Genomic DNA, 25,768 nt, shown 5'->3' on the forward strand with positions numbered 1-25,768 from the left:
GAGGATCTGGTCAGAAGGATTCTTACAGGTTCAGGGCAGCCCCAGACAAAGAGGGCTGGAATCAGGCCTCCTTGAGGCCAGCCTTGAGAGGAGGCAAAATTACATCATTCCTGGAGCCTGCCCATGGAGCTCATTCCAGGCCTCAGCCACGCGGGGTCAAATTTCCTCGTTTCTCCCTCCCAGCCAAGACCTGTTTTGTTACTAAAATGAACACTGCATTTACTTTATTACAAGAAAACAGGGCTAGGAGAGGTTGCTCATGACTGTAATCCCAGTGCCTTGGGAGGCCCAGCTGGGAGACTTGCTTGAGGCCAGGAGTTTGAGACCATCCTGGGCAACATAGCTAGACCCGGTCTCTGCAGGAAAAAAAAAAAAAAAAAAATTAGCTGGATGTGGTGGTATGAGCCCGTGGTCCCAGCTACTGAGGAGGCTGAGGTGGGAGGATTGCTTGAGCCTGGGAGGTTGAGGCTGCAGTGACTGCACTCCAGCCTGAGTAACAGAGCAAGACTTTGTTTCTTAAAAAAAAGAAAAGGAAAACAAAATAGCAATAACAGTAATACCTTACATAAAGTGGCCCCACAGCAGAAGATGGACATGGGTCTACAGTAGAAGTGACTCGAAAGAGTAGCCTCTAAAGCAAAACAATTTAAAAAGTCTTTCCTGCAGGGCGCGGTGGCTTACACCTGTAATCCTAGCATTTTGGGAGGCCGAGACAGGTGAATCGCTTCAGCCCGGGAGCTCAAGACCAACCAGGGTAACATAGCGAGACCCTGTCTCTCCAAAAATCCAAAAATTAGCTGGGTGCACGCCTGTAGTCCCAGCTACTCAAGAGGCTGAGGCAGGAGGATTGCTTGAGCCTGGGAGGTGGAGGTTGCAGTGAGCTGAGATCGCGCCACTGCACTCCAACCCAGGTGCTAGAGTGAGATCCTGTCTCAAAAATAAAATAAAGCAGCTGGGCGCGGTGGCTTGTGCCTGTAATCCCAGCACTTTGGGAGGCGGAGGTGGGCAGATAACCTGAGGTCAGGAGTTCGAGACCAGCCTGGCCAACATGGTGAAACCCCGTCTCTATTAAAAATACAAAAATTTGCTGGGCATGGGGGTGCGCGTGTGTAATCCCAGCTACTTGGGAGGCTGACACAGGAGAATCGCTTGAACCCGGGAGGCGGAGGTTGCAGTGAGCCAAGATCGTACCATTGCACTCCAGCCTGGGCAATGAGTGAAACTCCATCTCAAAAAAATAAATAAATAAAATAAAGTAAAATAAAATTGATAAAAGTCTTTCTCATTATCTTTATTTTACTTTATTTTTTGAGATGAGATCTTGCTCTGTTGCCCAGGCTGGAGTGCTGTCGCACAAACGGCTCACTGTAGCCTCAATCTCCTGGGCTTAAGCAATCCTCCTGCCTCAGCCTCCCAAGTAGCTGGGACACACAGGTGCTTGCCACCAAGCCCAGCTAATTTTTGTCTCTTTTTTTTTTTTTTTTTTTTTTTTGAGATGGAGTGTCGCGCTCTGTGGCCCAGGTTGGAGTGCAGTGGCACAATCTCGGCTCATTGCAAGCTCCACCTCCCGAGTTCACGCCATTCTCCTGCCTCAGCCTCCCAAGTAGCTGGGACTACAGGCGCCCACCACCACGCCCGGCTAATTTTTTGTATTTTTAGTGGAGACGGGGTTTCACCGCGTTAGTCAGGATGGTCTCGATCTCCTGACCTCGTGATCCGCCTGCCTTGGCCTCCCAAAGTACTGGGCTTACAGGCAAGAGCCACAGCACCCGCCTGTCTTTTTTGTATTGATAGATATGGGGGGTCTCACTTTGCTGTCCAAGCTGGTCTTGAACTCCTAGCCTCAAGGGATCCTCCAGCCTGGGCCTCTCAAAGTGCTGGGATTACAGGCTTCTTTCTTATCTTCAAAATATGTTTATTATGTTCCATGTTTGTTTTAATGTTGGACAATGTTTCCTCCAATTCTTCCAGGGAATCTGCTGCTCCAGGAAGATGCCCCCTGGTGTCCCAGCAAGTGGCTGGTATCTCCCTCGGGCACAGGTACCCGGAGAAGCACCGTCCAGTGTATCTTAGGGGCTTGGATTTCTTCCCCACATTATCTCAGATATCCCCCCAAAGACGTGGGGGGGGTCTTTTCTAGTTTTCTCTTGAGATTGCCCCTCTCAGGAGACAAATACACCTACTCCAATGTCCTAATCTCAGCCCAAAGAGGATGGAGATGTGGCCTGGTCATGTATAAGAGCCCACACCTCCTAACACTGTACCCAGTGTACATCGCACAGACGTTCAATGGCCCATGGCGTGTTCCTGGAGCCAGAAAGTACCAAGGCCGGCTGCCTCCCCACAATTTGAGAGATGCCAAGGGTGGACGCTCGGCCGCACACACACAATTAGGCATTTATTTTTCCCCAAATGCTAGAAGGGACATAAGCTGCAAGGGGTGTTTAGATCATGTTTCAGCTGGGAAAACTGAGGCCCACTGAGTGGGTGCCAACAATATGCATTTTAAATGTGTTTTAGACTTGAAAAATAAACGCAGTAGAACTCCCCTCCCGGCCCCCTCCTCGCCACACCATTTTATTTTTAATTTAAATTTAAGTTGCAGTACCCCAAAGGACTAGAAAATCAATAAAGGCAAATCTAAATTGAGGGGCATTCTTCAAAGCAAGTGGCCTGAAGTTTTTAAAAAGGTCAATGTCATTAGGAGTAAAAAAAAAAGAAAAAAATAGAAAGAAAAGAAAAAAAAGGCTAAGGAACTCTTCTAGATTAAAGGAAACTAAAGAAACATGGCAACTAAACTACTGTGTGATCCTGTATTAGATTTGAGATAAAAATAAAAGCTATAAAAATATTATTGGGATGGCTGGGTGAGGTGGCTCACACCTGTAATCCCAGCACTTTGGGAGGCTGAGGTGGGCGGATCACGAGGTCAGGAGTTCGAGACCAGCCTGGCCAACATGGTAAAACCCAGTCTCTACTAAAAATACAAAAAAAAAATTAGCCGGGAGTGGTGGCATGCACCTGTAATCCCAGCTACTCGGGAGGCTGAGGCAGGAGAATCGTTTGAACCCAGGAGGCGGAGGTTGCGGTGAGCGGAGATCACGCCATTGCACTCCAGCCTGGGTGACAGAGCAAGACTCCGTCTCAAAAAAACAAAACAAAACAAAACAAAACAAAACAAAAATATATATATATATATATAAAATTGGGAAAATTTGAATGTAGATTTTACAATAGGTAACAAATTGTGCCAATGTTAAGTTTCCTGCAAGTCATAACTATATTGTGGTCACATAGGAGAGTGTCCTTCTTAGGAATGGCCAAGTATTTAAGGATGAAGTGTCATGTCCGCAACTAACTTTCAAATGGTCCAGAAAAAAAGTAGTATGCATGCACATGCACCCCACCAACAAACACAGGGGCAGAGAAATTCAGTTTAGCAGCATGTTAACAACTGGTCATCCAAGCAAAGGATATATGTGGATTCATTGTTCTGCTCTTTTCTGAAGGTTGAAAATTTTCAAAATAAAAAGTTGGAGACCAAGTCAACTCTCTAGGTCTTTGTTCAGTAAAAGTGATCTACTCTTTATTCTTGCACCATCTGCAGCAGGAGCTTGGGCCCTCAGAGGTTTATAAACTGGATGGTGAGTGTAGAATCTCCACTGAGATCCCAGTTCAGCCTCTGACACATGAAGCACCATAGGCCCTGCTAACCCAGAGTCCCCACTGGTTTTGACCGTGCTTTCTCGGAGAACATCTGCCCTCATGTGATTGTGTTTGTGTGTTTCCCACAGTTACTGTTTCAAAAATGCACTGCACTAGACTCATTAATGAGGGAAGCAGCAGGTAGGGATAACTCATCCAAAGGAGAAGGGGAGGGATCAAAGTCTATGTAATCAGGGAAAGAAAGGATGCTGAAATGAGACTGGAAAGGTATATACGAAGGTGGTTAATGTCCTACAGGTTCATAAAACCCAAATTTTTCCCTCCTGCTCAGCTTTAAAAAGACGGGATGTAAGGAGCCTCTCCAAGGTTTTATCGAGCTCTAACTTGGTGAGTAGGTTCTAAAGATACATGTGGACTTGGGCATCAGGGTTGGGTTAGGCAGGAGGTGGCCCGTGGGAAGTAGCACTTGCTGGCCAGCTCAGCTTAGCCTCTCTAGGGTAGGGATGGTCAGGGGTAGGAGGTAGAAGACACACGGTCCAGGGCAGATCAGGCTGAGGCAACGAACAAAAGGGGCTTCCATATCTGCACTGCTTCCATCCCCGCCACCTTTGGCTTAATCAGAGTTGAGTTATTTCCCAAAGACACAAATCGAGGATCTTACAGAAGCTCTGAGGCTTGGGATAAGTAGATTTTTTTTTCTCTTTAGAAGGGTGGGGGGGGGGTGTTGAAACATAGAAAAATATATTGGGGCCAGATATAAGTAGAAAGGCTGCTTCCCTGGGCTCTGAAACTCCCTCCTGCCACCACACCAGTGGGAGCATGGCACCCCACCCACACCTCCACCAGCACAGTGAATCACAGTGCTGTTTGTCAGGAGAAGTATTTTTAGAACTTATAAGTGCCATTGTCATGAGTGGTTTTAGAAATGCTTGTTTCAGGATGGATGAAATGAAGCGAGGGTGGGCTTAGATGTTCAGGCTGTAGGCCTCCTCCCCAGCAAGTTCTAGAGAGAGGCACAGGTTATCATCATTTAAAAAACTTCCAGGAAGACAAGGGTTTGGCAAAGCCCCTTCTGAATATGAGCAAAAGAGCTAGTTTGGGCTCAGGCTCAGGTCTGGGTTCCCAGCAAACCCCATTTCTTTTCTTCTTTTCTTTTTTAGATAGGGTCTTGCTCTGTTGCCCAGGCTGGAGTGCAGTGGCACAATCTCTGCTGGCTGCAACCTCTGCCTTCTGGGTTCAAGTGATTCTTGTGCCTCAGCCTTCCAAGTAGCTGGGATTACAGGCATGCCCCATCATGCCAGGCTAATTTTTTTCTTTTTTTTTCAGTAAAGATGGGGTTTCGCCATGTTGGCCAAGCTGGTCTTGAACTCCTGGCCTCAAGTGATCTGCCCACCTCGGCCTCTCAAAGTGCTGGGATTCCAGGCCTGAGCCACTGCACCAGGCCAAACCTCACTTCCTTTGCCATCAGGGGACTGCGTGCATAAGCATAGCCTAGCAAGAAGCTGCTGGTTCCAGCCAGGTGAGGGAGGGCAAGAGGAACTGACAGGAAAAAGGCAAACTGGATCCCTACCTCACTCTAGACATCAGTCAATTCTACGAATTAAAAATCAAATACACAAAAATAAAACAGAACAGTTTCACAATCTTGGGCGGGAAAGCATTTATAAGCATTACACCAAAGGCTGAAGCCATAAAGGAAAAGAATGATGAATTGGCTATAAAAATTTTTAAATTTGGTATCATGAACAAAGTTAAAAATAAATAACAAGCTGGAAAAAATTTAATGTATGTCAAAAAGTTATATTTCTGGTTCTTAAAAAATACTCAATAGAAGTAAACATAGCCAGGGTGGAGAATGTAGACAGGCAATGCATGAAGAACGCCCTCTTAGTGACCAAAAAATTTACTTTAAGAAGTTAAACTGTATTATAATTTAAAAGAGGGGTTCTAATTTTAGCCTCTCAAATTTAAAGGATCTGAAAACTCAGCAACACCAGTATCAAAAGGGTAGCAGGAATCTGACGCAATCCTGATGGGATTCCTGCAGAGGAATTTGGCAGGTTAGCATTAGGCAGTTTTAATATTTTGCATCCTTTTCTTTTCTTTTCTTTTTTTTTTTGAGACAGAGTCTCACTCTGTTGCCCAGGCTGGAGTGCAATGGCACGATCTCAGCTCACCGCAACCTCCGCCTCTTGGGTTCAAGGGATTCTCCTGCCTCAGCCTCCCGAGAGGCTGGGATTACAGGCATGCGCTATCACGCCTGGCTAATTTTTGTATTTTTAGTAGAGACGGGGTTTCACCACGTTGGTCAGGCTGGTCTCAAACTCCTGACCTCAGGTGATCCACCTGCCTCCACTTCCCAAAGTGCTGGGATTACAGGCGTGAGCCACCGTGCCCAGCCTTTGCATCCTTCTCATAAAACAGTTTCCACTTGCCTGAATTTACCGTATGGGTTGGCAAATTTTTTCTGTAAAGGGCAGACAGTAAATATTCTAAGCTTTGCAGTCCATTTGGCCTCTGTGGCAGCTTTTCAGCTCTGCCACTGTAGTGTGAAAACAGCCACAGATAACATGTGAACAAATGGGTGTGGCTGTGTTCCAGTAAAACTTTATTTACAATAACAAGCTCCCAGATTTGGCTCGTGGGGTCTGTAATTTGCCAACCTCTGATTTACTTTAAATCAACGATTTAAAGCAACGATTGCTGCTGTGGGGAAATACTTAGCTATAAGAATGATTATTACACTGCTTTTGTTCATTCCCCAAATTACGTTAAAAAAATATATATACACCTGGCTGGGCATGGTGGCTCACGCCTGTAATCCCAGCACTTTGGGAGGCCGAGGCAGGTGGATCACGAGGTCAGGAGATCGAGACCATCCTGGCTAACAGAGTGAAACCCTGTCTCTACTAAAAATACAAAAAAATTAGCCAGGCGTGGTGGTGGGCACCTGTAGTCCCAGCTACTTGGGAGGCTGAGGCTGGAGAATGGCGTGAACCCAGGAGGCGGAGCTTGCGGTGAGCCGAGATTGCACCACTGCACTCCAGCCTGGGCGACAGAGCAAGACTCCGTCTCAAAAAAAAAAAAAAAGTGTATATACGCCCAACAATAAGGAACTGGTATATAAATTTGGTTGTCTTCATGTGATGAGATATCATGTTGCCATTTAAAATTTAAAATGGCAGCATGGCTACCTTGTTATATAGAATTAAGCATGATAGAAAATAGCATATAAATAAACTATTAAATATAAAGAGAGTTTAATGGGCCAGGCATGGTGGCTCACACCTCTAATCCTAGCACCTTGGGAAGCCAAAGCAGGCAGATCACCTGAGGTCAGGAGTTCGAGGCCAGCCTGGCCAACATAGTGAAACCCCGTCTCTACTAAAAATACAAAAATTAGCCAGGCATGGTCGTGGGCGCCTGTAATCTCAGCTACTCGAGAGGCTGAGGCAGGAGAATTGCTTGAACCCGGGAGGCAGAGATTGCAGTGAGCCGAGATCACACTGCTGCACTCCAGCCTGGGCAATAAGAGCAAGACCCTGTTTCAATAAATAAATAAATTAATTAATTAATTAATTAAGGAGAGTTTAATAGGGTTATCATGACAAGATTAACACCAAAAATGAAAACCTATCCTATACATCAGTTGTAACCAGTTATAAAATATCATAGCAAAAAGATCCTACACATATCAGCACAAAAACTCCAAATATAGTCACCCTAAGAAGAAAGTGTGCATAACCTATTTAAGAAAATTATAAAACTTTCCGGCCAGATGCGGTGGCTCACGCCTGTAATCCCAGCACTTTGGGAGGCCGAAGCGGGAGGATCACCTGAGGTCAGGAGTTTGAGACCAGCCTGGCCAACGTAGTAGAACCCTATCTCTACTGAAAATACAAAAAATTAGCTGGGCATGGTGGTGGGCACCTGTAGTCCCACCTACTAGGGAGGCTGAGGCAGGGGAATCGCTTGGACCTGGGAGGCAGAGGTTGCAGTGAGCAGAGATCCAGCCACTGCACTCCAGCCTGGGCAATAACAGCAAAACTCCATCTCAAAAAAACCAAAAAACCAAAAAAGAAAAACAACAGAAAACTTTCCTAGAGGGCATAAAAGGCCAGAATAAATGAAAAGATATATGCATTCCTGGATGACAGAATGCAATATTGTAAAGAAGCCAATTTCCTTCAATTAATGCACAAATTTAATTTCAAATATGATCTCCTACAGGATTTGCAATAGAGCTTGACAAAAAGGCTGTTCCAGAAGAGAAAATATGTAAGAATAACAAAAAAACAGTTTTTTTTATTTGTTTTTGTGTGTGTGTGTGTATGACAGAGTCTCACTTTGTCGCCCAGGCTTAAGCGCAATGGCGTGATCTCAGCTCACTGCAACCTCCGCCTCCCGGGTTCAAGTGATTCTCCTGCCTCAGCCTCCCAAGTAGCTGGGATTACAGACATGTGCCACCATGCCTGGTTAATTTTTGTATTTTTAGTAGAGATGGGGTTTCACCATGTTGGTCAGGCTGGTCTTGAACTCCTGACCTCGGGTGATCCACCTGCCTTGGCCTCCCAAAGTGCTGGGATTACAGGCGTGAGCCACCGCACCTGGCCTTAAAGGTTAAAGAAACAAAGAAGGATGAGAGAGCCTTTCCCTATCAGATATCAAACTATAAACAAGAGTAACTGAAACTATGGTTTTGGCTTAAAAGTAGGTAGACAAACAGATCAATATAACAGACCAGAGTCCAGAAAGAGACCTATGTTTATAAGGTAAGTTAGCATACAATAAAGATAAAATTTCAAATCAATTGAGAAAGAGGGACTATTCAACATTAGGAACTCAAAGTACTGGCCATATTGAGGAAGTAAGAGTGCCAGATCTCTACTCCCACCAAAAGCAAAAATAAGCTCCAGGTGGATGAAAGAGCTAAGCATAAATACTTCTTTTTCTCAAAAGTATCTGAAAACTATATATAGGAGAATATGTTTATAGCCTGGAGGTACAGAAGGCACAAAATGATACACAAAATGCAAATGGCATAAAAAGATTGATAAATGATGACATCAGAATTAACATTCTGTGTAATAAAACACTCCTAAAACAAGATTAAAACACAAGCAAAATCCATAAAGATTGATAATCAGGATATATAGAGATTTCAACCTGTTGCTGTGGCTCACACCTGTAATCTCAGCACTTTGGGAGGCCGAGGTGGGCAGATCACCTGAGCACAGGAGTTCAAGACCAGCCTGAGCAACATGCAAAACCCTGTCTCTACCAAAAACAAAACAAACAAACAAACAAACAAAAAAACAAAAATTAGCTGGATGTGGTGGCGTGTGCCTGTGGTATCAGCTAATTGCGGGGCCGAGGCAGGTGGATCGCTTGAGCCCGGGAGGCAGAGGTTGCAGTGAGCTGAGATTGAGCCACTGCACTCCAGCCTGGGCAGTAGAGCGAGACTGCCTCAAAAAACAAACAAGCAAAAAACAGAATATACAGAGATTTCTTATAAATCAATAAGGAAAAGACAAACAACCATATCGAAAATGGGCAAAGAATATGAATAGCTAATTCGTAAAAGCAGAAATCCAGAGGGTATGGGAAGATAAGAAAAAGATGGTCCGCCTCCCTAGGAAGCTGGGCAGCACAGAGGACGGCAGCAATGGGCCTTCCTCCCCTCAGGCTGCTGAGCCGGAGACCAGCAGGTGGATGGATGGCTTCCGGGGTTGGTGAAGGCCATGGGGAAAGGGGCACTCTCATATAGTGCTTGGGTGATACAAACGGTACAGGCTTTGTGGAAGAAAATTTCATCCGTATCTGTTAAAAAACAAAATCTACATACCCTTTGACACAGCAATTCTGCTTCCAGATACCTAGTTCTAGAACTACTTAGAGACACACCCAAGGAGCATGGATAACGATGCTTGCTGTGGGTGCTGTCCTGGGGGTGAAAAGGAGGAGCTCAGCCTGAGCCCTGAAGCCACTGGGTGGACATGGGGCTGGCTGTCATGAAGGGTGAGGTTCAGGCAGTGGTAGAGGGTGAAGGGCCCCCAGGAAGCTCAGTGCAGGTCCTTCTCCTTTGGGCTGGGGCAGAAGGAGCCAGGGAGGCTTCCTGGAGGAGGCGGTACCTAAGTAAAAATTTTTTTTTTAAGAGAAGCTGTCTCACTATATTGTCCAGGCTGGTCTCAAACTCCTGGGCTCAAGTAATCCTCCCACCTCAGCCTCCCAAAGTGCTGGGATTACAGGCATGAGCCACCACTCCCGGCAAGTAAGTCTTAAAAAGGTGAGTAGACGTTAGCTCCTGACAAAGAAGCGGGAGGGGGGACATCCTAGGAGAAAGATAACGCTCGTGCAAAGGCTCAGAGGCAAGAGAGAACACGGCTTTCTCAGGAAACGGGGAGCGGTTTGGTATCGCCAGTTTTAGGTGTGAGACGCACCACGGTGAGAGATGAGGCTGGAGTGGTGGGTAGGAGCTGATGTTGGTTTTCATCCCTTGGTAAGGACGGGTCCCAGGAGCGGGATGGGGGTGTGGAGAGAGGAAGGCTGAGGACAGGAGGACGCCCGGTCAGTGGGTGGCAGTGGCTGCGATGGAAGGGGGAGGCAGGGGTGAGTGGGGAACAGAGGACTCAAGGCAGCTGCATGAGGGGGCGCTGAGGATGACTCTCTGGGTTGGAGGCTACTGACACCATTTGCTGGCGTGGTGGCTACACAGGAGGGGCAGGTGGCTGGATGCCCTCTCCATTTCATCCACCATAGGGTGGATGAACAGGGCCCAGGGCCTTACAGCACTTGTAGGATTAGGGTTCACATTACCTCCTGCTGAGGGGTGACCACGGGCCCCTAGCAACTATCCCATTGCCTTTAGCACCCGAGTGTCGGGCTCTCCACGTGTCTCCATGACCCCTCCCCACGGGGGCCCCTATAGCATATGGACTGGGGGCTGATGGGCAGCCTGAGCAGGACAGTCTCAGAGGGACTCCCAGGGCGATTCCAGGGACCCCATGCATGGACCCAGGGACCCTGGGGAGTCCTTCAGGACACACCTAACATTCCCTTTGACCAGAAGCAAATTTCCCTGGGTCAGGAAACTCTCTCAACAGCCTGCTCAACAGTTGGGGTTCCCAAGCCTCAAAGTTTCCCTCTGCCAGGGTCTCGCAGGGCTCTGGGGACGCAGGTGGAGCCACATCCAGTAAGGTCAGGAACTGGTGCATCCAGGCATCAACTGCCCGGGATAGACTTGCACTGGCCTGAGGTCTGGACAGCAACCCCAGGGGCCCCTGCCTGATGCCCAACGCTAGAGGCTTCTCGGGGCCTGGGAGGGGGTCAAGAAGGGCAGGGTGCTCTCAGAGGCCAGGTGGCAGCTGCTGGCCCACCAGCCAGCACTCAAGCATTCACTGCTTTAATTACGAGCCACATCCAGTGGTTAAGTCAGAGGTCTCCGTCCACACCCTGAGGGGAGGGGGCTGTGCCCAAAAAACAAGCTTCACCTCCCAGCATACACGCATGGCACAGGGATGGAGCGCCTGCCATCCCATCTGTGTGTCATCCCCACACCTCCTCAAATCATGCCTCAGGTTTGCGTTCCCTGGGGGCATCTGGGAAGCCTACGTAGTGATCCAGGCACCCGCTTCTTCTCAGTCTCAGACTGACCCCTAGGGGACAGCTAAGACACAGCAGGGCGCAGAGAGCCGGGTCTGAGAAATTCGGACCTGCCCAGTCCAGCCCACTCTGACACCTCATCTGCAGAGCTGTGGTCTTGACCTTGCTATTACAGGAGCCTAAGCCAGGAAGGGGACTCATTCACAATCCAGAAGCCGTCTGCCCCGTCAGGCTGGTCTTCGGATTGTGCCCCCTTCCTCTCCCTGCCAACACGCAGAAGCCCATGGTAGGGAATGGAGTCCAGGTCAACCAAGCAGCCCCAGCGAGCATAATGAACAAGGCTGCCACTGTGTCCACAGCTACCGCCATCTCACTAGGCTCTGGCCAACCAAGCCGGGGCCAGACCTCCATGGAGGGCAGAAAGGAGTTCACCCACGAGAAGCTTAAAATCCAAAGCATTGGGAGGCCGAGGCGGGTGGATCATGAGGTCAGGAGATCGAGACCATCCTGGCGAACATGGTGAAACCCCATCTCTACTAAAAATACAAAAAAAATTTAGCTGGGCATGGTGGCGGGCGCCTGTAGTCCCAGCTACTCAGGAGGCTGAGGCAGAAGAATGGCATGAACCCGGGAGGCGGAGCTTGCAGTGAACCGAGATTGCACCACTGCACTCCAGCCTGGGCGATAGAGCAAGATGCCGTCTCAAAAAACAAAAAACAAAAACAAAAAACAAAAAACAAAAAACAAAACCCAAAGCAACAAAAACCTATAGGATTGCAAAGTCCCATGAAGAAACAAGGAGAAGCACCAGGCTTGCTGAGATAGGCTGACGCGGTCTTTCTTTCTGCTTTCCCATAACCTCTAGACTTTGGAGGAAAGCAATATCAGTTTACAAAAAAGAGTACCTTGGTGGAGGCCCACTCTTCTGCACCCCCTGCTCATCTTTTCTCCATGTGCCACCTTTTCCAGAGGTGTGAATGGCAGAATGTGGGGGCCACAAAAGCAGCCAAAGACTGCAGGGAACACATCACCCCCACCCCAACTCCCACCCCCTCTCCCCAGGCCTCGGCTCCACTCTGCCCTCCAGTTCCTGGGGCAGGGCTTTACTTTAACATAATTTTGCAACACCAGTATCCAAGGGTAAACTGAAAAATGCAAACGGTAACGTCAGCACCATTTTCTTACAGCAGCAGGCGGCGAGGAATTAGCACGTATTAGGGGTCTGTCTTCCCACTGAACTTTCACAACAGACCCTCCAGATTGGCACAGCAAGCCCTGTTTTACAGTTGAGGACACTGAGGCTCAGCGGGGTTGAGAAGAATGTGCTCAGGTTCCATGGCCTGTCCTGGGTGGCCCACGTGGGTATGGACCCAGTCCTGCACACCTCTGCACGCTGCCTCCTGCTCAGCAATCCAGGAAGGGCCCCCCCAGCAAAGTTCCTGGGGCACTCAGTATTTGTCCCACAGTGGAGGTCCTCTTTCCTAATCCTGGTTCCATTAGCTGGCCCCAAATACATATTCAACCCCTGCTTGCTGGACCCATCAAGACAGGCCTGGAGCCATCACTGCTGGCATGGGCATGGGCCTGGGGCCCAGCTATCTCCACGCATCCCTGAGGGCTCTTGCTTTGAGCACAGCAGCCTGAGGCCTAGCCACCTGACTCCCAGCCTGGGGGCCCTGGCCCATAGTTGGTGTCTGGCTTTGGTCTCTGCCACCATGGACTTGGCAGCCCTCAGCACTGTGTCCCTCTCTGTGGACTGTCCCTCCTCCAGTCCTGCCCAGGGAACCTAACCCTGACCCCATGACCCAGCTGGATTCCAAGAGGCCTACCATCAGCCAAAGTGGCCTCTGGGGTCCTGGATCTCCTTCAGCTATAAACATACTCATGTTTTGGGGTCCAGAGGAGGCACCCATCAGAACTGGGGAAAAGGTTTGGGGGTTGGGCTGGGTAAGAAATCAAAATCATCCTCTTCTAGTTCTGGGTGTTGCCACCAGGAGGGACCTCGCTGGTTGTCAGCTTGTGCACCTTCAACTGTTTCTCTGTAGGATGAAGCCACACTGCTTGGAAAACTATTTCAAAGTTTTATAAGAAACACACCATTAGGCGATGATAACAGTAAAACAGAGCCTTGGGGACCGTGGTCTTTGTCCCGCTTCCTGATACAGAGCTTCAGGATGGGGTTGGTCACCAGAAAGACCAAGCATACAATAAGGTGGGAACTTTCTCACCTTCCCACCTACCCCCAACCTCCAGGCAGAGGAGAGGGGCTGGAGACTGGGTTGTAAAAACTGTTTGATTTTTGGAGATGAGTCTGGCCCTGTCACCCAGGCTGGCTGGAATGCAGTAGCACAATCACAGCTCACTGAAGTCTCAAACTACTGGGCTCAAGTGCTCCTCCCACCTCAGTCTCCCCAGTAGCTGAGACTACAGGTGTGCACCACCACATCCAGCTAATTTTAAATTTTTATGTAGAGACGGGGTCTCACCATCTTGCCCAGGCTGCTCTCAAACTCCTGGGCTCAAGCTGTCCTCCTGCCTCAGCATCCCAAAGTGCTGGGATTACAAGCATCAGCCATCATGCCAGGCCTACAAATTCTTGAACAATGAGATGCAGAGAGCCCGGGTGCTGGTAGCACGGTGATGTGCTGGGAGGCAGCGCCCCTAAGCGAAGGTGCGGAAGCTCTGCATCCCTGCTCCCCATACCCTGTCTTGTACATCTCTTCCGTGTGGCTAATCCTGAGTTGTATCCTTTGTAATACGCTGATCATCGTAAGTACAACCATTTCCTGAGGGTTTCCAGTGAATTACCCAGCCCGAGGGAGGTGGTCCTGGGAACCCTGTGTTTGCAGTTATCCAGGAAGAACTGCAGCTGGCGTGGGAGGTGGGGCAGTCTCATGGAGTTGACCTTGACTCATGGAGTCTGTGCTAATGCTGGGTAGTTAGTGGCAGGTGGAACTGATTGCTGGACACCAGTTAGTGTCAGAGAACTGGAGAATTCGTTGTTGTTTGAAAAGAAACAAACAGGAAGCGTTCAGCTCAGAGAGCGATGGTGCAGAAGAAAAGGAAACAATTCTAGTCCTGCCTCCCCTCCACTTGTCACTTTCCCTGTCTGGAACTCAGTCTCTCCTCCGTGCCACAGATGGGAAATAAAGTTGCTGGGTGAGGACCCCCAGCTGTTACACATTCTGCTGGGGCTTCCCAAGGGGCCTCAGGGCTCCTGTTCCAAAAACTATTTCTTGACTTTGATGCTCAAGAAGGGTCCTCAGAGGGAGGTTCTGGGTCCTCCCAGATACTGAAAATGGAGCAAAGGCAAGACCAAGAAGGAGGAGGCAGAGCCATGGAGGTCCTTGAGGCCCCCCAAGCCTTACCTGCTCCACGCAGTCTGGGATCTCTGGCGCGCACGGCAGCGTCCCCGCGCTCTCCACCGACAGCACATCCTTCAGCAGCTCCTCGCACCCTGCGCAGACAGGCAGACACACGGGACAGTGAGGGGTTGAGCCTCAGCCTGGGACGGCTGCTCTGCTTCTGACTAATGGGCATAGGGTGGGAAGGGCTGAGGTGGGGGCCCGAGGCTCCAGGAGGCCAGCTGAGCACTGGAAGGCAGGGATGGAGCCCAGGCGGTGGGGAACTCAGCTCAAGGCACTGTGGAGGGAGCTGCAAGAGCCCCTTGTCCTCTGAGACTAATTCCCACACACAGAGGGCAGGCTGGGGCAACAAGAAGGAAGGAGGCCTTCCTGGGGGAGGGGACCTAAGGCAGTGCTGCCCACCTGGCTCGCAGGGACTCCAAACGACTGTGCCAGCCTCTGGAGAAAGCAAACACACCCATTCCTCCGAGGCTGGGCGCCCCCCGTGTCCTGCAGACCCTGGGATGTCCAGGACAGGGCCGCCCGCAGGACAGCTGCAGTTCCTGCTGACTCTGTACACGGCTGGCCTCGCTCCTGAGATCCCAACCAAACGCCCCAAGGTTGTACTGAACTGGGAGGGGGACCTGACAAAACGCCTGGCACAGGCACATGGCAGGTGCAGCCTGCAGTGGCCCATTGTCAAATCCACGCAGAAAACCTTCCCTGGGCACCTTCTGTGTTCTGTGCCCCCTGCACCGTGTATTTGGTTCCCTTCATCCCTCACCCTGCATCGTTCCACCCTCCCAGGACTCATAGGCACCCCACAGAAAAGGGCTAAACTTGATCTGAGCCGCAGACAGGAAACCATGGCTTCCTTCACAGATAACCAGACACCCTGGGACTCCAGAAGTGACTCCATTCTCTCTGCAGCTAGTGGGGAGGCCTTAGCAAGCCCACCTGGCTGGTGACCTATGCCACTGTCTCAGATTATTTTCTTTTTTGAGACAGGTTCTTACTCTGTTACCCAGGCTGGACTGCAGTGGCGTGACCTCAGCTCACTGCAGCCTCAACTTCCTGGGCTCAGGTGATCCTCCCACCTTAGCCTCCGAGGTAGCTGGGACCATAGGCACACACCAGAATGCCCGGCTAATTTTTTGTATTTTTTGTAGAGACGAGGTTTCGCCATGTTGGCCAGGCTGGTCTCAAACTCCTGGACTCAAGTGATCCACCTGAGATCAAGCAATCTGCCTGCCTCGGCCTCCCAAAAAGTGCTGAGACTATAGGTGTGAGCCACCGTGCCTGGCCCTCACTGTCTCAGATAAACAGCTTAGTAGTAAGTGAGTGGCCATATTCTGATTCCTGCAAGTTTCTCACAACTGGCCTTTGAATTTTTGGGACAAGACAGTGGGATTTATATTGTCCCCTTAAAACTGGAAGCAGGGGCAAGGAAGAAAGGCAGGAATTAGGAAGAATTAAGAGGAAGAGAGGGCAGGGCATGGAGGCTGATGCCTGTAATCCCAGAACTTTGGGAGACTGAGATGGGAGGGTCACTTGATCTCAGGAGTTCAAGACCAGGCTGGACAACGTGACAAAACTCCATCTCTACTTAAAATACAAAAATTAGCCAGGCATGGTGGTGTACCTCCTGTAGTCTCAGCTACTCAGGAGGCTGAGGCAGGAGGATTGCTTGAGCCCAGGAGGTTGAAGCTGCAGGGAGCCATGATAGTGGCACTGCACTCCAGTAGCCTGGGCGACAAAGCCAGACCCTGTCTCAAAAAAAAAAAAAAAAAAAGAGGAGGCGGGAGCAGGGAGGACACAAAAGCAGCAGCTCAGAGGGAGGCGGGCAGTCATGTGACCAGCGCTTTGTCCAGGTTTGCCCAGGACTGCCCTGGTCTTAAAACTGGAGTCCCTCCCACATCCCAGGAGACTCATTGGGTTTGGTCACCCCAGAGCGGGAGAGAGAGGAAGAGGACAGAAAAGCAGGGAAGGAGGCTTTCTCTAGAGGCGGGCAGACAAGGGGAAGGGCAGAAGTGACCTCCATGGGTGAGACCACAGCCCCCCACGGCTGGGGCAACAGTGTCCTTCCCCTCTGGCCCCCCCGGAAGCCAGAGGCAGAACCGACTTCTGGCCCATCCTGGGCTCTGGGACCCCTGTGGGGAGGAATCCAGGCTGGGGCCCCAGTCACACCAGCTTCCCCAGCTGGGCAGGACCGGAGAGCGCCTGGGAAAGCCTCCCGGGAAGACCTCACCTTTCATGGCGAACACCCCCCGGCAAAAGTCCTTGAAGTTGATTCTCCCCAGGTCGTTGGGATCCAAATATTTCACAAGTTTTTCCACCTGTGGGAATGAAGCAGGGACAGGTGTGAGACACCCAAGGATCTCCCGAAGACTCAGGGAGCTGGGTGGGGAGGCTGTGAGGGAGGGAGGGACACCAGTGTCCCCGCCCAGTCCTCTTACCCTCACCCTGGGGTCAGTATCAGCCATGGGGCCACTTTATTCTCCCCATGGTGACAGACAACTCGGGCAAAGAAAAGCAGAGCCAACACCGGCTCCTCCCTGAGCACACGGCTTCAGGGGCCAAGCCTCCTTCCCCCAGGGGCTGCACAATGAAAGCCGAGGCTCTGCCAATGTTTTAAAATTGGTTTCTTTCACACAAAAGAGACACAAACTCATTGTAAAAGACCCAGAAATCCCACCATTTCTCTTGTTCTATTTCTTGTTCTAGGTGCTGGCTAGATGGGGAAACTCACTGAGATGGACACTGGTGGCTGATGAACTTTTCTGTTCTATTTGTACCTTGCACTTCAATGAAGAGTGTTAGATGAATAAGGAAGTAAGTTTTCCCCTGGCAGAGTCAGCCATCCCTGAGGTTGGAGAGTTTCTCTCCCGTGTAACAGGAGGTAGGACAGAAACAGTTTCCATGCTGCTTGGTGTGTACAACCCACGTTGTTAGTGGCTGTAACATATTCTGCCCGGTGGGTTCATCATAATTTACTTCACCACCCCTAATAGCTGGGCATTTTGGTTATTTCCAGCTTTTTGCTTTTACAATTCATCTTTGGGGGTTCCTGCAGCTGTGTGATGACCCATCAACCCCTGGCCTCTCAGATCCTTGACTTTCTTTTTGCCTCATATTCCACCTCAGGCACCAAGTCCCTTGGTCAACCCAGTGATCACCCCCTCCAATACCACCCATCAAACGTCCCACTCCCTGACCCCGTCCTCCCTCCCTTCCTGCCACTGCAGGGTTCTTCAGCACCACTGCGTCTGCTCACTGTCACTCACATTCAATCCATGCGCCCACCGTACCCCACAGCTCCCTCATTTCCCGCACCACCCAGGAGCCCCACCTGGTCATAGCCATCATCCTGTCTCTCCTGGATCATGCAAGTCTAACTGGATCGTGTCACCCACTCCTCTGCCTAAAACCTTCCAGTATCATTCCACCACACTTAGGATAAAAATCCAAACTCCAGGCCGGGCGCGGTGGCTCACACCTGTAATCCCAGCACTTTGGGAGGCCGAGGCGGGTAGATCACGAGGTCAGGAGATCGAGACCATCCTGGCTAACATGGTGAAACCCCGTCTCTACTAAAAATACAAAAAAAATTAGCCGGGCGTCGTGGCGGGCGCCTGTAGTCCTAGCTACTCGGGAGGCTGAGGCAGGAGAATGGCATGAACCTGGGAGGCAGAGGTTGCAGTGAGCTGAGATCATGCCACTGCACTCCAGCCTGGGCGACTGAGCAAGACTCTGTCTCAAAAAAAAAAAAAAAAAAAAAAATCCAAACTCCACAACACGGCCCACAAGGCCCCATGTGATCTGACCCCTTCTACTCCCTCTCCTCCCATGCTCTTCATCACTCACTGTACTCTAGCTGCACTGGCCTTTGGTCAGCTCCTCAAGGAAACCACCACACTCTTCTCTGCCCCAGGGCCTTTGCACATGCTATTCCCTACAACTTGGACAGCTGTCCTCCCCATTTGCCGTGTCAGTTCATCCTTCAGGTCTCCCTTTGTACCTCTATGAAACGTCCCTCCCTGAGACAGGTCTGTCCTGACCACCCCCATCCAATCAGGGCCCACCCCACTGCTATCCTGTCTTGTAGCATCCTATACTTTCCCTTCAAACAATTTGTTGCAACTTGCTATTGTTAACTAAAAAGAGATTGACATGGAGGTCAAAGGAAATAGCGTTTATTTGGGAAACAAAGAATTGCAATTCAGGTACACGGGATCAGGACAGCCCCGAAGAGCATCCCAGGAGGCAAGTGGGGAGGAAGGATTCTTTTTTTTTTTTTTTTTTGAGATGGAATCTCGCTCTGTTGCCCAGGCTGGAGCGCAGTGGCGCAATCTCAGCTCACTGCAAGCTCCGCCTCCCAGGTTCAAGAGATTCTCCTGCCTCAGCCTCTCCTGAGTAGCTGGGACTACAGGCGCCTGCCAACATGCCCAGGTAATTTTTGTATTTTTAGTAGAGAGGCGGTTTCACTATGTTGGCCAGGCTGGTCTCCAACTCCTGACCTCAGGTGATCCGCCCACCTTGGCCTCCCAAAGTGCTTGGATTACAGGTGTGATCCACCACGCCCAGCCAGGAGAGGAATTTTTACGGAGGATTTCCACAGAAAGTTGTTTTCAGAGGCAGCTCATTGGCTGGGCAGAAATCCTAGATTGCAAAGTCTTTCTGACTGGTGAGCTAGTTAGGGCACTCGCAGCTGAGAAATGCTGGAGACTGGCAGATCATGACTTCGGTTGCACACCCAAGTCTATTGGGATATTGTGTGGTTTGAACTTTAGCAGGTGTGAGTATCTCCCGACCTCACTGCAGAAAGCCTTAGCCTTAGTTTCTCCATACTCTTTCATGTAGTTGTATGTGTGTGGGATAATTTGATTAATTTATATCTTCTCTCTCTACAAAGTAAGCTCCCTAAGGGCAAGGACCCTGTCCATTCTGATCACCACTGTATACCTGGTCGCTTGCACCGTGACTGGTACATAGTAGAGGCTTCATAATATTTGTTTTTGCTCACACCTACAATCCTCTCCAAGGTCAGGAGAACCTCTGACCTTCAAGGTGGAGGTTGCAGTGATCCAAGATCGCGCCACGGCACTCCAGCCTGGGTGACAAGGGTGAAACTCGGTCTCAAATAATAATAATACTAATAATAATAACAACTTTTTTTTTAAGAGCCATGTCCTCACATTATTGCCCAAGCTGGAGTGCAGTGGCATGATCATAGATCACTGCAGCCTCAAATGCCTGGGCTCAAGGGATCCTCCCACCTTAGCCTCCCAAGTAGCTGGGACTACAGGCACGCCACCACGCCTGGCTCAGAAGCCTGCTTCTAAATCTAAAACTGCTTCTAAAACTTAGTGGCAGCCCTCCCACAGCACCCATACAAGCATTCATTCATTCATTCACTCACTTATTCAACAAGTGATGACTGAGCACCTCTTACATGCCAGGCACTCTTTCAGGGTTTGATGGTGGTAGGTGCTGGTTCTGCTGGCTAGCCACACATACACAATAGTGCATACACATATGTACACGCTCACATTCCTTGTCAGGCATCTTGCCGCTCCCCCTAATAATCACCATCAGTATCTATAGCACAGCCAGGCCAGGATGAGCTCTTTCCAGAATCTGCTCAGGCTGGGCTGCAGATGATGGATCTGAGGGCACCCGGGGCCTGCAGAGCACAGCATGCAGGAAACTGCTCACAGTCACTGTTGTCAGTGTTCACGCCATCACAGGCAGACTCGCCGGCATACCACACCACCCATCACAGGCACCGAAGCCAAACCACGTTGGGGATTCATCTATTTATAGGGACCATGTTTTTCTTGCATGCCCACAGCATGGCAGCTGCAGCAGGGGTCTGAAGCCCTGGTCACTGCCGGTGGCCTGGCACCATGGGGGCTGTGCCCAGTGGGCTTTGGAAGGTGAGCTGTGGACAAAGAGGCCCCACCCTAACCATCTTCTCCTTGCCTGGAAACTGGCGGCTCTGTGCTTGCATCTTGATTCCAGCTGACCCTGCTTTTCCACTCTGGGGTGAGTCTGGGGTGAGGGAAGGGCAGAGGGGCCGTGCCACATTCTTTCTGTGAACCTCCCTGAACCTGGTACCTAGTGGGCTCTCAGGAAAGACCTGCAAAATTTCAGTAAAGGAGGAAAGTGGCTTTTTGCCAGCCTCCTCAACATTGCAGCTGCCCCCTCCCCCCAGCCATGCCAGCCTCTGACACTGCCAGGCAATGACATGGCTTCTGAGAATAGCAATGCCCAGGTGCCACCTGCAGGGCTGCAGGGGAGCCCACCCACCATCCTGGCTGGCATTCCGCCTCCTCTCCTCCTGCCTTTGCATCGCTGGCATTATAGGGGGCCTGTGAATGTGGCGATGGGCCAGGGCACCCTCTACCCTCCAGCCTCCCATGCTCAGGCCTACAGTCCTCTCCAAGGTCAGGGCTCTGCCTTCATTATTTCCGAAGCAAGTCAAGGGTGGAGTCGGCCACAGAGTGCTGACTGACTGATGAGGACCCCCACCTCAAGTCCACCTAGGAGGCAGGAGTGCAGGGATTTGGATTCTGTAATCCCTGTGTCCACAACTCCCTGAGGCTGGGAGACACTGGTGGGGCGAGCTGTCCATTCCTCTGCCAGCAAAAGCCTACCTGGGACAGAGGTGGGGGTGGGGTTGTTTGATGACAGGCAGATAGATGGGGTACTGAGGGCCACTGCATGGTCCCCAAAGCACCCAAGCCATGGCCCAAGCTGCAACCGGGGGCACATCCCAGGCTGTGACCTCTCTACAGCTGCTCCCACAGGGCTCTTCAAAGAGTGGCAGCCCCAGAGTAGTGGCCACAAAAGTGCCAGGCCAGCCGGACGCAGTGGCTCATGCCTATAATCCCAGCACTTCGGGAGGCTGAGGTAGGTAGATCACCTGAGGTCAGGAGTTCGAGACCAGCCTGGCCAACATAGAGAAACCCCTGTCTCTACTAAAAATACAAAAATTAGCCAGGCGTGGTCATGTGTACCTGTAGTCCCAGCTACTCAGGGAGGCTAAGGCAGGAGAATCGTTTGAACCAGGGAGGTGGAGGTTGCAGTGAGCCGAGATTGTGCCACTGCATTCCAGCCTGGGTGACAGGGCAAGATTCCATCTCAAAGCGAACAAAAAACAAAAAACAAAAATGGCCAGGCACACTGATGTCCTGCCCTTTAGAAAACAAGTGTGAAATTGGGCTGGGCGTGGTGCCTGGCGCCCGTAATCCCAGCACTTTGGGAGGTCAAGGTGGGCAGATCACTAGGTCAAGAGATTGAGACCATCCTGGCCAACATGGTGAAACCCCGTCTCTACTAAAAATACAAGAAAAAGTAGCTGGGCATGGTGGTGTGCACCTGTAGTCCCAGCTACTTGGGAGGCTGAGGCAGGAGAATCGCTTGAACCCGGGAGGCAGAGGTTGCGGTGAGCCAAGATGGTGCCATTGCACTCCAGCCTGGGCAACAAGAGCAAGATTCCGTCTCAAAAAAAAAAAAAAAAAAGAAAAGAAAAAGAAAAAAAAGAAAACAGGTGTGAAATTATTAGAACAATGCATGCTGGTTATTACCAATACATACCATCACCACAGGCTCAATGATTTTTAAAATAAATAACAGCATCATTTATGTGGAGAAGTATTGCAAATGCTTGGAGTCCACGGAGGGTTCACACATAGTCTCATTTAATCCTCACAGCAAACTTAACAGTAGCTATTATTATAGTCCCCCATTTTAAATTGAGGAGACTGAGGCTCAGAGAGGGTAAGACATTTAGACAAAGTCACTGCAGTGGTAACGCTCCCCTTTTATTTTCCTTTTTTTAAATTTAAAATTTTTGCCCACCTGTAGTGGCAACTCTTGAACCCAGGTCTTACTGACCCCAGAGAGTCAGCCACTGCTCCCTGTTGCCTTCCTGGGCCAGAGACTCTCACGGGGCTGTCTGCACTAAAGTGTTGTTTCTATCCCCTGGCGCCCTGAGCATCAAAGAAGCTTTACTCACTACGGTGGGGACCCCTCGCCTTGGATCACAAAGAGTCTCGACCTTCCTGGACATCAGGTAGCCTTTTGCCACAGATGGTCCTCTGCCAGACACATTCCACTGACCCAGCCCGTCATTTCACAGTTGGTGAAGCGAACTGTGAGGGGAAGGGAGGGGAAGGGGCTTGCTCAAGGTCACGCAGGGAGCATAGCAAATAGCCACCCCATGTGGTCTTCGTTGGGAGCCTGGGCCCCAGGCAGGGGAGCTGGGGGCCGCCCCCACCCTGGGGCACACACCATGCGTGGCTGGGCAGCCCTGGGGCTCCCCCTCTGGCTCCCAGGCCAGGAGAGACGGGTTCGCCAGGCCTGGCAGGCGTTGCAGAAGCAGCTGTTGTCACTGAAGCACACACAGCTGGGCCCTAGCTTGCTGCCAGGGAAATTGGTTGTTCACTGGAAGTAAAATATTGATCTTTCCTTTTTGGGGCCACTCAATTACCAGGCTTCCCCTTCTATTTCTGTTGCCTTTCTCTTTGAGCTGATTTTTTTCCCCCACTCAGTCCCCTGGGTCACATCTCTTCTAGCTCAGACCAGATGATGTTAAAAAGCTTTGTTGCCATTGCTGTCTGATTGATTACCAGCCAGATACTCCCTGAACCCATGCCCAGCCACCCACACCTCCCTAATTTCAAGGTCTGAAGGCCAGATGGACTCAAGCAAGCCATTTGCCTTTCTGAAATCTCAGCTGCCTCATCTGAGCAAGTGAGATAAGCCGGCTTATCTTGCCGCTGTGAAGCTGTCTGCAAGGCAAGGTGCCTAATAAACGTCAGCCATTACTCACGGGAATCAAAGCAAATGCTTAGCGAGCCTTCCTTTGTGCCAGGCACTGTTCTGAGCACTCTATGCATATGAATTTGTTTAATCCTCGCCACCACCTGGGAAGCAGATACCATTATTATTCCCATTTTACAGGGGAGGAAACTGAGACATAGAAAGGCAAAGTCATTCAGAATTAAGGTCACACAGTTCGTAGGAGACGGCTGAACACAAGAGGCCTGGTTCCAGACTCCATGTCCTTAGCCAGTAATTATTATTTCTGCTAAAATAATTGCAATCACTATTATTATGCTGACAGGTTTAGGGGCTTGCTCTGACCAGAGAAAGGATAAATCTGTATTCTGCTCTCTTTTAATCTAGAAAAACTGGCATTGGTACTGACAACTTTTGCTTAAGAATTTGAGTATTAAAAGAAAAATTAGGCCAGGCACAGTGGCTCATACCTGTAATCCCAGCACTTTGGGAGGCCGAGATGGGTGAATCACCTGAGGTCAGGAGTTCGAGACCAGCCTGGCCAACATGGTGAAACCCCATCTCTACTAGAAATACAAAAATTAGGCAGGGTGTGGTGGTGTACACCTGTAATCCCAGCTGCTTGGGAGGCTGAGGTGGGAGAATCACTTGAATCTGGGAGGCGGAGGTTGCAGTGAGCCGAGATCGTGCCACTGTACTCCAGGCTGGACAACAGAGCGAGACTCCGTCTCAAAAAAAAAAAAAAAAAAAAAAATTAGCTGGGTGTGGTGGTGCGCGCCTGTAGTCCCAGCTACTGGGGAGGCTGAGGCAGGAGAATTGCTTGAACCCAGGAGGTGGGAGGTTGCAATGAGCCAAGATTGTGACTCCATCTCAAAAGAAAAAAAGAAAGAAAAATTAATTTTGAGACACTGTGCCACTAAAGCAGAGGTGGCCAGCTAGCATCTCAGATGTGGCTTGAGGACAGACTTAAAATTAGATGCCAATATTTAAAGCCAAGCAAGCCTCCTGGTTCTGGTTAAGATGGAGTAAGCACACTACAGTCTAGCTTTCCCATTGATTATAACTAAAAACTCTGACAGAAGACATAAAACAACTACACAAGGACTGTGAAAAGTGAATAGTGGAAGGTGAATTGGGGAGGAAAACAAAAACATTAAGTAAGATGAATACGGTGGTGAGCTTGCATATTTCCTGACCTAGACTCAGGAGCCCAAATCCCAGAACTGTGCAGCAGATGCACAGAGAAAAAGCTACGGAAGAAACTCTCTTTCTGATGAGAAGCCGAGAAAGGGGGGCCTCCTGGGAAAAATTGAGTGGGAGAAGTGCCCTGGGTCTTTTTTCTCTCCCAGCCCCCTCCCTACAAGGTAAACCCTGTCCCAAAGGTTAGGTGGTGGCAGCAGCCGTAGCAGTCACACAGGGGGACCTAAAACTCCGAGAAAGGGAAAATCTTTTACCTGGAAAAAAATGAGAAAAAGGGGCCCCTGGAAGCTGGATAGGGCGGCATCACAGAAAGAAGGGAGCTTGAGAATATGATCCCATAAAGTTGTTGTATTTGAGGTCCTAGCCTACTCCTGAGCTGCACATACATGGAACTGACCCCAAATAACCTACCAAAGACTCTGAGAACTGAACTACAGTGTAGACTGAACAGACTGGCCCCTGGAGTATGTATACTTGGGGTGGATCTGAATAGCACTGCAAAGGCTTTGAAAACTGAACTGACATTGAAACTATAATTCACAGAGGGCAGGTCGGGATCTGAGGCGTCAACCTAACTGATTTAAAAAGCAAACAAACAGACTGGGCACAGTGGCTCATGCTCGTAACCCTAAGGCTTTAGGAAGCTAAGGTAAGAGGATTGCTTAAGGCCAGGGGGTTGAGGCTGCAGTGAGCCATGATCATGCCAATGCACTCCAGCCTAGGTGACAGAGCAAGACCCTGTCTCAAAAACAAACGAATAAACAAACAAAGAAAAAACTGACATTCTTCAGAGGATTTTAACAGGCCCCAGTGTCTTACAGTATTCCAAATGTCCAAGACACAATCAAAATTACTTGACATACAAAGAAACAGGAAAAGCTGACAACAATGTACAAGACAAAAGACAAAAAGGCTGGGCGCAGTGGCTCACGCCTGTAATCCCAGCACTTTGGGAGGCAGAGGCGGGCGGATCACGAGGTCAGGAGATAGAGACCATCCTGGCTAACACGGTGAAACCCCGTCTCTACTAAAAATGCAAAAAATTAGCTGGTCGTGGTGGCAGACACCTGTAGTCCCAGCTACTCAGGAGGCTGAGGCAGGAGAATGGCATGAACCCAGGAAGCAGAGCTTGCAGTGAGCCGAGATCGTGC

At 50.0% G+C, this 25,768-nt stretch overlaps 1 protein-coding gene across 2 annotated transcripts in view; it reads right to left on the bottom strand.

Moving 5' to 3' along the window:
* RAB11FIP4 (RAB11 family interacting protein 4) overlaps positions 1-25,768 on the bottom strand; it is a 146,588-nt gene that overhangs the window by 88,832 nt on the left and 31,988 nt on the right. For both annotated transcript variants that reach the window (XM_055101330.3, XM_014342083.6), the window contains exons 2-3: positions 16,861-16,948; positions 14,637-14,725 (exon numbers count right to left, since the gene is read on the bottom strand). In XM_055101330.3, coding sequence (XP_054957305.1) covers positions 14,637-14,725; positions 16,861-16,867 — 96 coding nt within the window. In that variant the 5' untranslated portion in view covers positions 16,868-16,948. The remainder of the gene's footprint in view (positions 1-14,636; positions 14,726-16,860; positions 16,949-25,768) is intronic.

The sequence above is a fragment of the Pan paniscus genome, chromosome 19, assembly GCF_029289425.2.
Source record: "Pan paniscus chromosome 19, NHGRI_mPanPan1-v2.0_pri, whole genome shotgun sequence".
Classification (NCBI taxonomy): Eukaryota; Metazoa; Chordata; class Mammalia; order Primates; family Hominidae; genus Pan; species Pan paniscus.